General features: G+C 42.3%; 1 protein-coding gene across 1 annotated transcript; it reads right to left on the bottom strand.

The window, feature by feature from the left end:
• Positions 1-853: 853 nt before the first annotated feature.
• LOC117478802 (guanine nucleotide-binding protein G(q) subunit alpha-like) lies at positions 854-17,434 on the bottom strand. The gene is made up of 8 exons (XM_034125707.1): positions 17,100-17,434; positions 16,764-16,921; positions 12,395-12,579; positions 9,797-9,951; positions 8,103-8,231; positions 6,425-6,554; positions 5,546-5,699; positions 854-2,865 (listed from the first exon to the last, which is right to left on the bottom strand). The coding sequence occupies exons 2-8, from the start codon at positions 16,897-16,899 to the stop codon at positions 2,675-2,677; spliced, it is 1,080 nt and encodes a 359-aa protein (XP_033981598.1). The 5' UTR covers positions 16,900-16,921; positions 17,100-17,434; the 3' UTR covers positions 854-2,674.
• Between the last annotated feature and the right edge of the window lie 278 nt (positions 17,435-17,712).

Below are 17,712 nucleotides of genomic sequence, written 5' to 3'. Positions count from 1 at the left end.
GAGCACATTTAGCAATGACTGACACACACACAACTTGTCGTGTGCTGCTGCCACATTACATTCGGTGTCTGTCCTCAACAGTGGCGAGCCGTGACTTTTAGACCTTCTACCACACAAAACAACACCTGTGAACCCAATTTGTGTTCTTTGACATTGAAAATGATATTGCATTGTGTTTGTTACTTTCGTTGCAGTTGTATGTCTCAAGTGTAATTTGGCATGCTTTTATTTTGAAGGCGAGTTCACGCTGTTGACAGGAAGTTGTTGTTGCTATGGAAACAAGAAAAGCTTCACAGCGGGCGGAACTTGTCATAAAGTCCGCGATTATAAAACCCACCCATTTAGAGGGAAGATATGATTGGTCAATTGTACTGTCATTTGACATTAGTTCAGTTACTATAGCGGGCCCTCTGTGAATTCATAGCAGGACCACCAATCAGCTCCTCTCTTCACAGTAACTCGCAGAGACGGCTCAAGGAGCTTCTGTCATTTAACCCTTCACATTCAATTTATTTCTTTGGAAATGTTATTTTAAATACAATTAAATCAAGTTATTTTGGTCAAACTAATGCAAAATATAACTAAAAAAAAATATATATTTTGTAATGTTTTTAAATATTATTTTGTAGAATATCTTAATAACGGCTCGCCACTGGTCCTCAAAAAATAAAGTTGTTTTTACTGCTGAAGCTATGGACCTCAACAGAAGCCAGATGGATTTCCCACAGAGGAGATTTGGGGACCAGCAGAGCTCCAGATGAGCCAGCGGAGAGCCGCCAAAAGACAAACACTCCAAAGCTAAACCCACAGTGTGCTGGAGCTGGGCTGTAAACACAGACGGAGAATGAAAAACTGAGCAGCAAATGTGTGTTTATTTATCCAATCGCATCAAATACATGCACTAAGAATGCGATAAGCGACAGAAAAACCTGAAATGATACCAAATTAAGCAGTTATTATTTCTAACTGAAGAGTTATGTAAACTTTAGTGCAGTGGAAACTCTCTTATTCGCTTTTTGTTCATGCATTTGGTACCTTTGAAAACCAAAAGATTAATGCATCAGATAGTATTGAACATAACAGTTCTCTCTTTCAGCATTTTAACACTGACCTTGATGCGAGTAAAGGTGAAAATGTGCACCATTAATGTACCGTGTGATATTTACAAAATGCATACAGATAAATACTAGGGCAAGTTCATTTAAGTGATGATTCTGTGGCAAGAAAAACAATTGATTAGTACCTGAAACACTGGATTCTCAAGCTTGAACAAAATAAAAACTTGTGTGTTAAATCACATTTAAATATGTTAATACTAAGCTGCTCTAAAAAGTGGTTTAAGATTGATTAATGCCATCATTGGAAACGAAGAGACCCAACAAAGTGAAGTACACATAAACATAATATCAGAACAAATAGCAATGCAATAACGTGTGTCATTGGTATGGTGGCCTACAGGTTAAAACCTGCTGCAGCTTCAGAAACAAAAACACAAATGTGCCAAAACACATGAAGAAACATCTTCAGCAACTTGTGGAAACATGGGCAGCGTTTACTAAAAGATGCACAAACCAAACGCTGCAAATACAAAACGCTGCAAGAAGCTCAAAACACAGCTGGGAGACCAGGGGACACTAAAGAGTGACGCACACAGCTGGGAGACCAGGGGACACTAAAGAGTGACGCACACAGCTGAGAGACCAGGGGACACTAAAGAGTGACGCACACAGCTGGGAGACCAGGGGACACTAAAGAGTGACGCACACAGCTGGGAGACCAGGGGACACTAAAAAGTGACGCACACAGCTGGGACAGCTTGGTGACATTCAGGATTATAAAGCTGAACCACTGTCTGAAATGACCAGGTTAGCTACGTAACATCAGAAGGAGTCATGTGATCACAGTGTTAAAATAAGACCATAAAAGATTTTAGGTACGTTTCCAACAACAGAGACAGTTGTTCAGCGTTATAATCCGGACATTTTTAGTGTCCCCTGGTCTCCGTTGTGTTTTGAGCTTCTTGCGGCGTTTCGTATTTGCACATTTTAGTAAACGCTGCGCATGTGTATTTTTTACTTGCATTGTTTCTAAAGCCTTAGCGTGTTACTTCTAATGTAAATATGTTGTGCCGTTGTAGCGTGTTCGCACCTCTCGGCCACCGTACATTAGTGTTAATTATTACCCATTAGGTCTCGACACATCTAAACGTTTAGAGTATTTAAAACAGTTTTTAAGTTAAAAAGAAATACACTGGGGTTAGTGGTGAGAGGTGCTGCATTGCAGAGTCTCTTCCACGTGTTCCCTGAAGCAGAGACCCGGTACATCTCAAGTCCTCGGAGGCTTTTTGAGGCCATGGAAATACTTTTTTCTCCTCTCAATCCCTGTGCTTTCATACTGTTGCTTCTCAAAGAGCTCCATATATTTCAGAGTGCACACTATAATAGACTGCTCACTAAGGCAGCACTTTAATTGTCAGGACACACTTCATTATAGCTGCAGACATCCATTCTGAAAGAGCCTAACAGGAGACATTTGAAATACATCAGTAGTACAGTCATTTGGCGACGTGCTCGGCGGCTTCTCAGTTTTCCTGTTGTGGATTATAGTGTTCGGCAGCAGCAGGAGTTTGCAGAGCTCGCAGCAGGCTGTACGAAAGCAGATTGAATTATAGCGTTTACACCAGGTTGTAGACTTCCAGGTTGATTTGCAAGATGTAGTCCTTCACCGCTCTGAAGACAAATCGAATGTTGTTTGTGTCTGTGGCGCAGGTGCAGTGGGAGTAGATGACTTTCTTCTCGTTCGGATTGAGACTGACAAACATATTTAAGATGAATTCTTTCCCCGCTTTCACATCCCGCTGAGGACCTGGTGGGAAGAGACAGAAAAGAGTAGATAAAAGTCTATCAATAAAGCGCAAGAATATAACAGCAGCTAGAGGTTTTGAAAGAGGGAATAACACAACATTTAAGAAGAAAAGGTACATCCAAAAGCAATAAGACACACCTTTGATTATTTTCTAAAGATTGGTGCAGTAATGACGTATGTTTGTTAGGCCGGAGCTCCCTCCGCAAAAAGCCGTTTTGTTCAGCAGGATAATCTCCACATGTTAACACCACTTTATGATTTCTGAAATAAAAATCTAATGTTGGGCTATAAAGGAACTACAGCACGGTCACATGACTTCACGTCACCACCGCTAAGCTAAAGGTGGCTAATGTTGGGCTATAAAGGAACTACAGCACGGTCACATGACTTCACGTCACCACCGCTAAGCTAAAGGTGGCTAATGTTGGGCTATAAAGGAACTACAGCACGGTCACATGACTTCACGTCACCACCGCTAAGCTAAAGGTGGCTAATGTTGGGCTATAAAGGAACTACAGCACGGTCACATGACTTCACCACCGCTAAGCTAAAGGTGGCTAATGTTGGGCTATAAAGGAACTACGGCACGGTCACATGACTTCACGTCACCACCGCTAAGCTAAAGGTGGCTAATGTTGGGCTATAAAGGAACTATAGCACGGTCACATGACTTCACGTCACCACCGCTAAGCTAAAGGTGGCTAATGTTGGGCTATAAAGGAACTACAGCACGATCACATGACTTCACGTCACCACCGCTAAGCTAAAGGTGGCTAATGTTGGGCTATAAAGGAACTACAGCACGGTCACATGACTTCACGTCACCACCGCTAAGCTAAAGGCGGCTAATGTTGGGCTATAAAGGAACTACAGCACGGTCACATGACTTCACGTCACCACCGCTAAGCTAAAGGTGGCTAATGTTGGGCTATAAAGGAACTACAGCACGGTCACATGACTTCACGTCACCACCGCTAAGCTAAAGGCGGCTAATGTTGGGCTATAAAGGAACTACAGCACGGTCACATGACTTCACGTCACCACCGCTAAGCTAAAGGTGGCTAATGTTGGGCTATAAAGGAACTACAGCACGGTCACATGACTTCACGTCACCACCGCTAAGCTAAAGGCGGCTAATGTTGGGCTATAAAGGAACTACAGCACGGTCACATGACTTCACGTCACCACCGCTAAGCTAAAGGTGGCTAATGTTGGGCTATAAAGGAACTACGGCACGGTCACATGACTTCACGTCACCACCGCTAAGCTAAAGGTGGCTAATGTTGGGCTATAAAGGAACTACAGCACGGTCACATGACTTCACGTCACCACCGCTAAGCTAAAGGTGGCTAATGTTGGGCTATAAAGGAACTACAGCACGGTCACATGACTTCACGTCACCACCGCTAAGCTAAAGGTGGCTAATGTTGGGCTATAAAGGAACTACAGCACGGTCACATGACTTCACGTCACCACCGCTAAGCTAAAGGCGGCTAATGTTGGGCTATAACGGAACTACAGCACGGTTACGTGACTTCACGTCGCCACCGCTAAGCTAAAGGTGGCTAATGTTGGTCTATAAAGGAACTACAGCACGGTCACATGACTTCACCACCGCTAAGCTAAAGGTGGCTAATGTTGGGCTATAAAGGAACTACAGCACGGTCACGTGACTTCACGTCGCCACCGCTAAGCTAAAGGTGGCTAATGTTGGGCTATAAAGGAACTACAGCACGGTCACATGACTTCACGTCACCACCGCTAAGCTAAAGGCGGCTAATGTTGGGCTATAAAGGAACTACAGCACGGTCACATGACTTCACGTCACCACCGCTAAGCTAAAGGTGGCTAATGTTGGGCTATAAAGGAACTACAGCACTCTCTCTCTTTTTGTCCTGATCCATTTATATAAAAACCTGTCTGAAAATGAGCTGATCAGATTTTGTCCACTTTATGTTGTCATAGCGATTTTTTGGCTTGTGTAACCATTAGCCAATCACCAACCCCCCCACACCTTATCACCTGATTCTCCTCCTAGAGCACCATTGTGTTCTTTTTAACCAAATCTCTCTCAGAGGGGCGTGGGGAGGGGCTCCTTATTTTCATCTAAAGTAACAGACAGAGAATCAGCACTTTGGAAACAGGGCTGAAACAGAGGGGATTATGGGATGCTGCAATGATCTGTTTGGTGTTTCAGCCAATCAGAGACATGTTTTGTATATATCTGAGACCTGTGATATATTGATGAAAAACAGTACAATAGGGGACCTTTAAGGTGGTGAGATCACTAGAGGAGGAATCACAAATACCAGGGCTCCTACAGCTCCTTAAATATCAAATTGAAGGACTTTTCAAGGCCTCATTCCCTAAAATACAAGGACGACAACACAGTGTAGTTTCAGAGGCACATCTTTTATGAATTTCTTCTACATAAAATAAAATAACAAAATAGTCCAAGTGATGAAAGATGTCCGTTAATCTAGTTTGACTATTTATATGATATGTGGTTAGATCCTAAAATGACAATACTTCTATTTATAATGAATAAATGTGTCAGTAGTTTAGAGAATACAATTAAAAAGGGAATTTCATTAAAACACATCTAAAAAAAAAGGAAGAATGTCTTATTTCCTCTTTTTAAAACGCTAAAATACTGTGTTTAAAACCTAAATACTCTTACCGTCGTACTCGGGGAAGTAGTCGACCAGGTGAGAGTACATGATCTTGTCCTCCAGCAGGTCGATCTTGTTGAGGAACAGCATGACGGAGGAGCGGTGGAACCACTTGTAGTTGATGATGGTGCGGAACAACGCCATGCTCTCCTCCATGCGGTTCTACGAACAAACACACAACAAAACAATTGAACACATGCACAAAATACTGATTGAGCTAATTCAATGTGTGTGTAATGTCATCAGTGAGGGGTGCAGAACAGAGCGACTCAAGAGCTCCCCCTGCAGGCGGACAGGGATTATTCTGCAGAGGAGGGTGGAGGAGAGGTTCAAGATTCAAGATGCAAGGCTTTAGTCTATATACAAGTAAATGGAATGAGAGGTTCATCAATGTTTCCCCAGATTTAATTCGACCACATAGCATTAACTATAACCATGTCGGTTGTCATAGTAATTACTCCTTCAATGCTTCTGCAATACTGTATGTCATTATGGTCATGCCAATAAAGCTGAATTTGAGAGAGATCAGATGAGTGCAGCACTCTGGGAAATCACAGGAATTGCTCTATATTTACTTCTATACAGCATAGTTTGGAAATGAAACTCTTAAGTATATTATTAGATAAAATGGATAAAATGAATTATTTTATTAAAAAAATAAGATTAAAATAAGAATAAAATCTAAATAAATAAAATCATATCAAAGAAATTGTGCCAGTGATAAAAAATAAAAATAAATCCATTAATCTGATTTTCTGTGAATCAAATAAAATTCTCTAAATTAGATTTTTTTTTTGTTCTTATCATTTGGAAGACATGTTATCGGCAAATACAGCGAAACCACAGAAACTGATTTTTTTTTCCAGTGGTTTCTTAATTATTCTCACCTCGTTGACAGACTCCACCAGCACCTGGTCGTACTCGCTGAGCGCCACCAGGAAGATGATGGACGTCACTTCCTCAAAACAGTGAATCCACTTCCTCCTCTCCGACCGCTGCCCCCCCACATCCACCATCCTGCACACACACACACACACACACACCATCAGCACTACAATAAACCAACGAGTTGAAGCGTTTGTTTGAACAGTTTGCAGGAGGCAGGTACTTGCTTTCAAGCAGAACAGGGCAAACAAACTTAGCGGGAGTGTTTACGTGTTCGGCGTAATGACGTACAACGACCTCCACAACTTCTGTAGTCCTATTCAGCCACGTGTTAACAACCATCGTTTTTCAGACACGTAAACTTAAGTGGTTAAAACCTGACCCCCCAAAATACAATGTATGGACTCAGAAGGTGTGGGAAATCTATCAGATGGAGTAAATAACACATTCTCTGAGGATCCAGACAGAAATATTTATTAAAAAGGTGGAGTCCTTATGGTTTTCCCACATCTTCTGAACAGAAACACGGGGAAATGTGTGACAGTTGCATCATATTAGATTAAAATATAAAGATAGAGACACTGACTTCTAATCTAATCTGCTGCTTATAAAGAAAACACTTTCATATAAGGCTTAGAGAAACAAAACCATCTTCCACACTCGACAAGAGCTAATGAATTACTGTCTAAATGTGATGCAGAGCGAGACCTCTGATAATGAATTATTAAAGGTCCAGCTGTGCTCTAACACGATGTAATGGCTCTTAAGTCTTCAGAGGGAGAAACAGGATGAGAGTCAGCAGGTTGGACTGAGCAGGGTGAGCTAAAGGCTAATGCTAATGTTCACTATGACGCTGCAAACAGCAATGTTGTGTAATGTCATTATTTTGGAGGTATTCATCACTAAAATGTTTAAAATTCATCCTGACGGCCCGTCCACACGGCAGCGTGCGTTGCTTCAACGGAGACGCTTCCCATTCACTTTGAATGGGGTGACGTCACGCTTTGCCGAACTGCATTGTGGGTCCGCTTTGCCTCCGTTGCTCGCTTCGAAAGTTGAGAAAAGTTCAACTTTTCAAGCGCCGACGGAAGCGCCAGCCAATCAAATCATATGCCAGTACAAGCGCTAGCCAATCAAACCGCGTGCTTGTGTGTCTAGGGCGGGAGATTAATGTGATTGGTTATTGGTCGCACGCCAGACACGCCCACCAGCAAGCTTCAACGCGACGCTGCCATGTCGTGCGCCCTCATACCAAAATGTAGATTTTCCCTGTAAAATGTAAAGAGTGATGCCAGAAAACAATATTTCTGTTCGTCAAAAACGGTGTAATTACTCCAAAAATATGAAAATCGTGTCCAATAGAGCGTCAGACGGCAGAGACAGCTTTGTTTTACGGAGCTCCGACGTCACGTTGTTGTTTGCGTCCGAATCATGTTCTTGAGATAATTGATAAATCTTATATACAAGATCAGCGCCACAGTATCACCTCATACTAGATCTTTCTAGAAAAAAACCCTGAATATTATCATTAATTTATTACATTTAATTACTTATTTATTAGTTTTTGCATATTTCTTTGTGGAGGAATTCAGCTTTACATTTTGAGTAAATCAAGATACGATAAATCGACAAAATCAGTGTTGTAGTTAGTTACTGGTAACAAGGAGATGAATGGCTCACCTGAACACCACGTCCTCCAGGTCGAAGGGGTACTCGATGATCCCGGTGGTCGGCACCCGGACCCTCAGAACATCCTGCTGAGTCGGCAGATAAGAGGCGTCGCTGATCCGGTCCATTTCATCCAGATAGCTGCGGACAGACGAGGATAATCAATCAGGTTTATCACAAACAGTACAAGCATAAGACATAATGGAGATAATGGGAAATTGAAGCTTTGACTATAGGCACAGACACTAAACAGAAAGTATGTTAAATGTGTATTACTAATACTACATCTGGGAGAGTTCATGTATTATACAGACACATTTACAAGCTAAAAAAAACACTTAACATTGTTTAAAAAAACCATAACATAATTTAAATGTAACTACTAAATGGTCCCAAAACATGTATTTAACCCTTGTGTTGTGTTCGAAAGCTGTTACCGTTCATGGTGTTCGCGGGTACATTTTGAGCCATGATTTATCTCAGTCCAAATGTCTAAAGTCAAAGATGAATTTTGATTGGGCAAAATTTGACCTCGAGTCACCCAAAACAATTCTGCTGGGTCTCCCCAGACCCCAACACCAAATTATACACTTTCTTTTTTAGAGACCCTCAGATTTGGCTAAAATTGTCCAAATCAGTTTTGTAGTGTTTATATATCTGCTGTGGAGAATATCATGAAGCCTTGTTCCGATAAAAAAAACTAGAGCGTAGTTATTATATAATTTTAACTTGAAACGGGTCACAACATAAGGGTTAATCAGTCATAGCATAAGTTTGAATCTGGTTGGTTATAATAAACACAGATATATGAAAAAGGCCAAATTAATGGCACGAATTAAATGCATTTCATAGTAAAGTCACTTCAAAACGAGGCAATTCACGAGTGCTTCACAGAAGGGAAACACATTTAAAACAGCCATTTAAAAAGCATTTAGATATAGTGCAGCAGAAACACATTATAAAATGACAATAAAATGCTTTTAAAGAGTAATACAAAAAAGCCAAAATAAAAATAAACAAGCTAAGATAATCGGGATTTAGAGAAAACAATTGTTGATTAAAAAGCCTGATAAGACATTTAATGTAAATATAGTTTATATTCTAGCCACTTCACCCTAAGTGAGAATAGGTAGGTAGGTAGGTAGGTAGGTAGGTAGGTAGGTAGGTAGGTAGGTGGGTAGGTGGGTAGGTGGGTAGGTGGGTAGGTGGGTAGGTGGGTAGGTAGGTAGGTGGGTAGGTGGGTGGGGGGTGGGTAGGTAGGTAGGTAGGTGGGTGGGTGGGTAGATGGGTAGGTGGGTAGGTAGGTAGGTAGGTGGGTAGGTAGGTGGGTAGGTAGGTAGGTAGGTAGGTGGGTAGGTGGGTAGGTGGGTAGGTAGGTAGGTGGGTAGGTAGGTAGGTGGGTAGATGGGTAGGTGGGGTAGGTAGGTGGGTAGGTGGGTAGGTGGGTGGGTAGGTAGGTGGGTAGGTAGGTAGGTGGGTAGATGGGTAGGTGGGTAGGTAGATGGGTAGGTGGGTAGGTAGGTAGGTGGGTAGGTAAAGTCTGAGGAGTTTTACTTATGATATTTATTGTAAAATATAGTTTATATTCCAACCACTTCACCCTAAGTGAGAATGTAAACAGTGTTTCTAGCGTTTCTTAAACCAAACGAAAGCAGAGGAACAAATGGAAACTCTTCTGTAAAGTCTCAGAGTTTTCCTTCACTCACTATCTGGCGGAGTCAGAGAGCTGGTACTCCCTCTTGCGAAGGTAGCACTCCTGAATCCCCGCGTCGCTCCACAGACTCTTGATGGCGTCGGCGTACGGCTGAGGAAGAGTCGTGACTCGCTCCACATCCACCCCGCACACCAGAGTGGCGTTCGCCTGAACAACGACACAACAAAACACTACAATTAGTGACTCGACACTTTCAGAGCCAATTATACAGAAAAGGACTTTTGGTTTTGTTTTGGAAAACCTCCACAGCTCTCCACTTTGAATATAGTATTTGACATATGTTCTTATATCTTACTTATCTCAGTTTTTCACATATTAATATTTATTGTAAATTAGCTAAAGCTGCCCCATTTACTGTTTTGTGTGACAGTTGATCAATGGGGACTGTCCACGACACTATAACTAAACAAGCCAATCAGAGCGCATCGTCACATCTTTAAATCTCCTCTCTCCCCTCTTGACAGCTGTCATTTCAGGTGACTCAACGCCCCCCTCCTCCCCCCCCCCCCTTCCACTTCTTCATATCCAGGGTCAACTCAAATCAAGACCGGTTCTCCATCAATCCCTTCACCCCTCCTCCACCACCACCAGTTTCCATCATGCTCGGTTTCCCCCTCCCAAAATATACCTTTGCTCAACGGGGTCTCATCACCAAACACTGTTACATTCATCTGTGTGTTCTTGGCAATAAATACATATCGTTAAATCAAAACAAAGTCTCTCCTGATTGAAATAAAGTCATTGCTTTGTTTATTTCTGCAAATCAAACATTTATGAAAAGACACAGGAGTTTTCTCCAGAAAAAGAACCAGTTTTTTTGTCAACAGCCTCCCAAACGCTTCCATACAACTAACTCTGATGTGGTTGGTTGATAAATCGAAGAATGACTCTGATTGGTTTGCTGTTTATTCCCAAACAACAACATCCTCCATGCATCATATAGTAAATAAAGTTCAATCAAACTTAACTGGAAGATTAGTCATGACATACGAGTCCCCTTTCCCCATTCCTGTGCATTCACAGACACAGCTGAACGGAAAACACAAAGGCTGCTTTGTGTTCCTAACTTTACAAAGTGATGTCTTGTGTCTTCTTGGAATTCAAAATATATCCAGTTGCTCTGATCTATATCTGATTAACAACGTATATACTTCCTTTAATCGTGACGCCAGAACAAGGAACAAAAAGAGAAACAGATATACATGTCAACATACAACGCATCATTCCTGTGGGAAGCTATACCCTCAAATGCCCTTTTCCTTTGTGTGCATGTTTCAATAAATAAATAATTGCAAGGGAAACACATGCTGACTCAGACATGGTTAATGCTGCCAAACATCACATGACCCCCCCCCCCCCCCCCTCAGTTCAAAGGAAGTGGACTCTTCTTACCTGGAAACTCTGAAGATTTATGTGATTAATAATTATTTGCGGTTGGGATTCCGGTGAATCACTCGATGATTAACGGGAATGTCTTCTTCTTCTCGTTACCTGTCCTCACACGCCTCAGAGACACAGTGCTCTCACCAAAACACCGTGCAAGGAGACAGGATTGCAAAACTAAACAGAGACGCAGTTCACCAGAAGTGCTTCGGCCTGATAGACTGCAGGCTGTGAGTGTGTGTGTGTGTGTGTGTGTGTGTTGTGTGTGTGTGTGTGTGTGTGTGTGTGTGTGTGTGTGTGTGTGTGTGTGTGTGTGTGTGTGTGTGTGTGTGTGTGAGAGAGACAGTGAAGCATGCGACTGTTGGACAGTGTGTGCATCAACAACAAGAGACAAAGAGTTTTCACTTTGCCCTCACATGACCCTTCCCTTTATATGAAAATATAAATATTTGTTTGATAAATGTCTCAACACTGTAATATATTAGAAATTGCTGCTACTCATTAATAGCCATGTACTTTTGTCTTTCTTTTTATTTTCCATTGTAGTAATACCTGGTTGCGTGTGTGTGTGTGTGTGTGTGTGTGTAGTACCTGCTTGCGTGTGTGTGTATGTGGTACCTACAGTAGTTGTGTGTGTGTGTATGTGGTACCTGCTTGCGTGTGTGTGTGTAGTACCTGGTTGTGTGTGTGTGTGTAGTACCTGGTTGTGTATGTGTATGTGGTACCTGCTTGCGTGTGTGTGTGTAGTACCTGGTTGTGTGTATGTGGTACCTGCTTGCGTGTGTGTGTGTGTGTAGTACCTGGTTGTGTGTGTATGTGGTACCTGGTTGTGTGTGTGTGTATGTGGTACCTGGTTGTGTGTGTGTATGTGGTACCTGCTTGCGTGTGTGTGTGTGTGTGTGTAGTACCTGGTTGTGTGTGTGTGTAGTACCTGGTTGTGTGTGTGTGTGTGTGACCTGGTTGTGTGTGTGTGTGTTACCTGGTTGCGTGGGTGTGTACCTGGTTGTGTGTGTGTGTGTGTGTGTGTGTGTCTGTGTTACCTGGTTGTGTGTGTGTACCTGGTTGTGTGTGTGCGTGTGTGTGTGTGTCTGCCTGGTTGTGTGTGTGTGTGTGTGTGTGTGTGTGTCTGCCTGGTTGTGTGTGTGTGTCTGCCTGGTTGTGTGTGTGTGTGTGTGTCTGTGTCTGTGTGTGTGTGTGTGTGTGTTACCTGGTTGCATGTGTGTGTGTAGGGGATCTGCAGGGCCTCCATAGCCTGGACCATGGCCTGCATGGCAGTGAAGATGTTCTGGTGAACCAGCCTGGAGAACCCTCTCTTGTCTTCATCACTGTAGCCCCGGCCGTGGATGATCCTCATCTGCTTTATGAAGGTGCTCTTCCCACTCTCACCAGTCCCTACACACACACACACACACACACACACACACACAAACACACGCACACACACACCAGAAACACAGGGATTTTAGCCTCTGCAGACCATTTACATGCAAGGCAAGTTTATTTATATAGCACCTTTCAACACAAGGCAATTCAAAGTGCTTTACAAAAATGAAAGACATTCAGAAACATATTATAAAATGGCATTAAAAAACACTCATTTAAAAGCAAAGATAATACAACATGAATAACAAAGGTACATTAATTAAAGTGACAGTGCAGTGTGAGATACACACATCTGAAATGTTTAGCTCTGACTCGCAATCATTGCTCACTTTTTAGCAGAAATAGTTTTCCATGACCTCACTTACTTTCTTTCTACTTTCTTGTTTAACTTATCCTTTAGTTATTTCAAGTGTTTCATGCTAAACGAACGCCCCTTTGGAAAATTCCAATCTGACCCCACGGTACCTTTTAGGTTTCGCCGAAACTATTCCTCTTTTTTAAATGCACATTAGTTAAGTTTACCTTGTCTTTCTAGGATGCACACAACAACACACTACAGGGAAGGAAACCCCCAGAAAGCATAATAGGGCCCCTGTACATTGTTTTAATGAAGCTTTAATAACAGCAGGTTGTGTAGCAGGTTATCGCTGAATAGAAATGCACAAATAAAATAAAAAGCTGCTATAAATCAAGCTACTCTTTGCAGCTGCAGCATTAAAGTGATGAACACATTAATGCATAAATAATTCATTACAATAATATATATATTCTGAACTGGACCGTTGTGCAGAATAATACTATAAGGGCTTTTACTTGTAACAAAGTATTTCTAAACGATGGTACCACTACTACTGAAGATCAGAGCATCATGCAACATGTCATGTGATGGATCAGTTCTCCATCTTCAAAGTAACTGGTAAATGGGGCGAAGCCTGCGAGCTAGTTCGGGCAGTCAACTCGAGCACCAATGATACATTAACACATGACGCACCTCATCCCTCTAACAACCAACCAAACACATTCTCCTAAACATGCCGCTCTATTTAAGCTGCCAGGTCTTCCTGCCTCTGCCTCGCTATGCTGCTGCTGCTGCTGCTGTGTTCACTTGCTATTGCTACGTTCATGTTCCTGCTGCTGTGTTTCATGTTGCTGCTGCTCGCCTGCCCCACCACCACCCCAGCTTCCACCCCAGCTTCCACCCCAGCTTCCACCCCAGCTTCCACCCCAGCTTCTACCCCAGCTTCCACCACAGCTTCCACCCCAGCTTCCACCCCAGCTTCCACCCCAGCTTCCACCCCAGCTTCTACCACAGCTTCCACCACAGCTTCCACCACAGCTTCCACCACAGCTTCCACCCCAGCTTCCACCCCAGCTTCCACCCCAGCTTCCACCCCAGCTTCTACCCCAGCTCCACCTGTAAGCTCAGGGGGGTAGTTATCTAATCATCACTCAATGTTCTTTGTTAATCTGAGTGATGAGGCCCGAGCCTAGACGCCAAACTCAAACGATATGCTGGTTATAATAAACATATTAAGAAACACGTGAGTTGTCTGACTGAACTACAGCTGTCAGATAAAAGCAGTGGATTAAAAGTGTTATATTTCTTAGCATGCATGATTATTTTGGGCTTTTATGAAATCATCTCCAAGTGGCAAATCACAATAACAGGCATAATCATATTTTAATTCCACTACAGGAGACACAGACACCTAATGTTCTTGGTGGAAAAAGATATGTGCAAACATCGGCAATCTGCCAAAATAAGAGGTAAAATATTAACAAAAACGTGCCTCCTTTAGTAGAAAGTAGCCAACAAAGTAAAGATATTCAACCTAAAAATCCACACTAAAGTTCAGTAAATGAGCTTCAATCACCAATTATAAATAAATATATATTATACACAGTCCCAACCAAGCCCCCAGGAAGTGCGCCGGACTCTGTGCCCAACATTCGTTGTGTCCAAACGGCGGTACTGCAACTTCCGTATCAGTCCGTGACGTCACCCGGCCCAAAACTACTTTTTCCCATCGACTAACATTGGGAAAGAGACGTCTGTAAATCAGCGGATAATTTTTTTTAAACTAAATAAACTACCCAGTATAGCCCTTATTATAATAATTAAGTCCTTAAAGTTGTAAAATGCACTAAAAGCCGAATCTAGATGTATTTTCTCTCTCCATTCATTCTAGTGAGCCGAGAGCAAGCCCCCAGGAAGTGCGCCGGACTCTGAGGAAAATATTCGTTGTGGCCAAACGGCGGTACTACACTTCCGTATCAGTCGCCGTGCCCAGAAACACTTTTTCCCATTGACTAACATTGGGAAAGAGATGTCTGTAAATCGTTGGATAATTTTTTTTAAACTAAATAAACTACCCAGTATGAACATTTGTATAGCCCTTATTATAAACATTCGGTCCTCAAGTTGTAAAATGTGCTAATAACGTTATGAGAGTTATTTTCCTCCGCTTTATGAACGCGCATCTGAGAGTGGGAGCTCGGGGGCGGGGCTTAAGGGGCAACTCAACTGCGCATGTTCTATGAGCGCACATACGGGTACTTCTGCTCTGACAGCCAGGCATGCTGGGTAATCCGTGACGTTTCGCTCTTTCAAAAGTTGGGCCATTTTGTCCTCATGCGCCAATGAGCAGCTCTCATAGGAAAGAACGAGACCCCGCCTCCCACGCTGTATCCAGTTCTTATTATACATCCATGGTACTAACGGGTAGATAACTGTATGCTTGCTTTATTATCTTTAGAGGGCCATATTCTATTTGTGTTACTTGACAGAAGGTGCATCAACACTGTGAGTATCTTTAAGGTGTGGTGGATATTTCTCTTTCTGAAATGATTTACTAATACTGAATGAATCACCACTCCTTTAGGGTCAAAAGTCCGATGTGTAGCTTCTTCACACGTCTATCAAGATTCTTACATTTTAACCCCGTGCTCCATATCATATATTTCAATAAATCATATCATGTGTAAACCCTTTAAACTTTCCAGTATTATTTATGGATTTAAAGATACGCCCATGATTTTACTCAATGTTTCTAACTGTTGCCAGTAAATGATTTCATTATAACGAGGTCAGCTACAGGAGCAAATGCTGCACATTGTTGTCATTAGCATTTTACTGGCAGCACTGGTGGGATGACAGAATGTTGTTTATAAAACTTGAGTTAAAGAATAAAAACAGACCCACAGGGCGCTAAAACAAGATGAAACCCAGACGTGAAACATCTTCACACTCAGGCTGCTGATATTCTTTATTCCTCTTCATACTGACAACAATGGGAAAATAAAAACACGGCAATAAATTGATGCCATATACAAGAATCCCTCTGTAGTTTGTGGTTAATGTATGCTAAATGCTAACAGCAGCATGCTAACAAGCTATCAATGCTGAAAGGCCTCCATTGGACTCCTTTGTTTACTTCCAGAAGATGGTGACATCACTGTGTAACACTCCCACTTCTATTGGCTAGCGCTCCAACACATTGTACATGATAGGCTAAGGAGGCGGGACATCTCTAAGCAGTTGACCAATCACAACAGAGCTAACAAATCAGAGCAGACTGGGCTCTGGTTTCAGAGGCTTTTACTTGTAAGACCATAGCAGAGGTGTACAGTTTTGAGCTTTGATAACACTTTAATGATCAATAATTATAAAACATATCATGTTTTATTCTGAAATGGACCAATCTGCACAATGACTACTTTTACTTTTGGTACTTTAACTATATTTTGATGAAAATACTTTTCTACTTTTACTTGAGTAACGTTTTGAATGCAGGACTTTTACTGTAACAGAGTATTCCTACACTCTGGTACTTCTACTTTTACTCAAGTACAAGATCTGAGTACTTCTGCTTTTACTCAAGTACAAGATCTGAGTACATCTACTTTTACTCAAGAACAAGATCTGAGTACTTCTACTTTTACTCAAGTACAAGACCTGAGTACTTCTACTTTTACTCAAGTACTAGATCTGAGTACTTTTAGTAAAGTAACATTTTGAATGCAGGACTTTTACTTGTAACAACGTACTTTTAAAATGTAGTATTGCTACTTTTCCTTAAGCAAAACATCTCAGTACTTTTTAAGACCATGCATTTCTACTTAATTAGAGTATCTGTAAACTTCTTCTCGCACTATAATAAAAGTACTTGATAAACCCGTCCCCCGGTCCTCACCGAGCAGCAGCAGCTTGTACTCCCGCCTGGAGTCCCTCTCGTCCCGGCGCAGCTGCCTCTCGATCTCGTCGTTGATCCGCCTCGCCTCTTTGGCCTCCGGGCTGAGGCAGCAGGCCCCCACGGAGCTCAGAGTCATCTCTACCGGGGGAAAATTGCACCTTCCCGGGCACACACAGTCACACAATGTCGGTTACAGAAGAAATGAAACACCCCAAAGTCCCCACATTCCCATTAACCCTCCACCAGCGGCTGTGCGTAAAAACTGCAGATCTATCTGGAAACAAGCTTTAAGAACATCTCAGGAAGCGATTAAGACTAAAAGGATGTTAGTGTTACCTTGTTTCTCTCTTGTGATGAGGAAGTAAAGTTTGTGCAAACAACTTAAGAAGCAGAGGCTGTTCTCCGGGCGTGGTGCGTTGAATATGGCGGAGTTTCACTTCATAGCGCTGCAAAACAACGCGAACATGCGCTAAAAGCCCGTTTCCAGAGTCAGAAAAGATGCAACGGTTATTTTTCAGTGTACGGAGATAAATCTTGGAGTGATCTTCCTTTAGCGTGCAGTTTGCCGTCCTCTATCCTGTGTGAAAAAACAGAAACAACAGAGCACCATGTGACTGACAGAGGGCTGATCTGATGGGAAGCCGTGTGGGAGCTGCACTATTACATTATGGGAACTAATTTCCGGTGTTAGACTGCGGATGCATTGGACAGGCTGACACAACTCACCGGAAACCAAATTACAACCAGGCAGATTTCTTATGAAGACACAGAGGAGGAGAAGTACTCAGATCTGGTACTTGTGTAAAAGTACTCAGATCTGGTACTTAAGTAAAAGTAGAAGTACTCAGATCTTGTACTTCAGTAAAGTAGAAGTACTCAGATCTTGCACTTGAGTAAAAGTAGAAGTACCAGAGTGTAGGAATACTCTGTTTCAGTAAAAGTCCTGCAT

The sequence above is a fragment of the Trematomus bernacchii genome, unplaced genomic scaffold (genome assembly GCF_902827165.1).
Source record: "Trematomus bernacchii unplaced genomic scaffold, fTreBer1.1, whole genome shotgun sequence".
Classification (NCBI taxonomy): domain Eukaryota; kingdom Metazoa; phylum Chordata; class Actinopteri; order Perciformes; family Nototheniidae; genus Trematomus; species Trematomus bernacchii.
The sequence above is the reverse complement of the archived record's forward strand: the minus strand, read 5'-3'. Positions and strand labels throughout refer to the sequence as shown.

Coding starts and splice junctions, on each gene's coding strand:
- LOC117478802 (XM_034125707.1), bottom strand. CDS start 16,899: ATGACTCTGAGCTCCGTGGGGGCCTGCTGCCTCAGCCCGGAGGCCAAA. Junction 8,232..9,796: donor CTCTCTGACTCCGCCAGATA/GTGAGTGAAGGA, acceptor GTCTGTCCGCAG/CTATCTGGATGAAATGGACC. Junction 5,700..6,424: donor TGGTGGAGTCTGTCAACGAG/GTGAGAATAATT, acceptor GTTTGTTCGTAG/AACCGCATGGAGGAGAGCAT.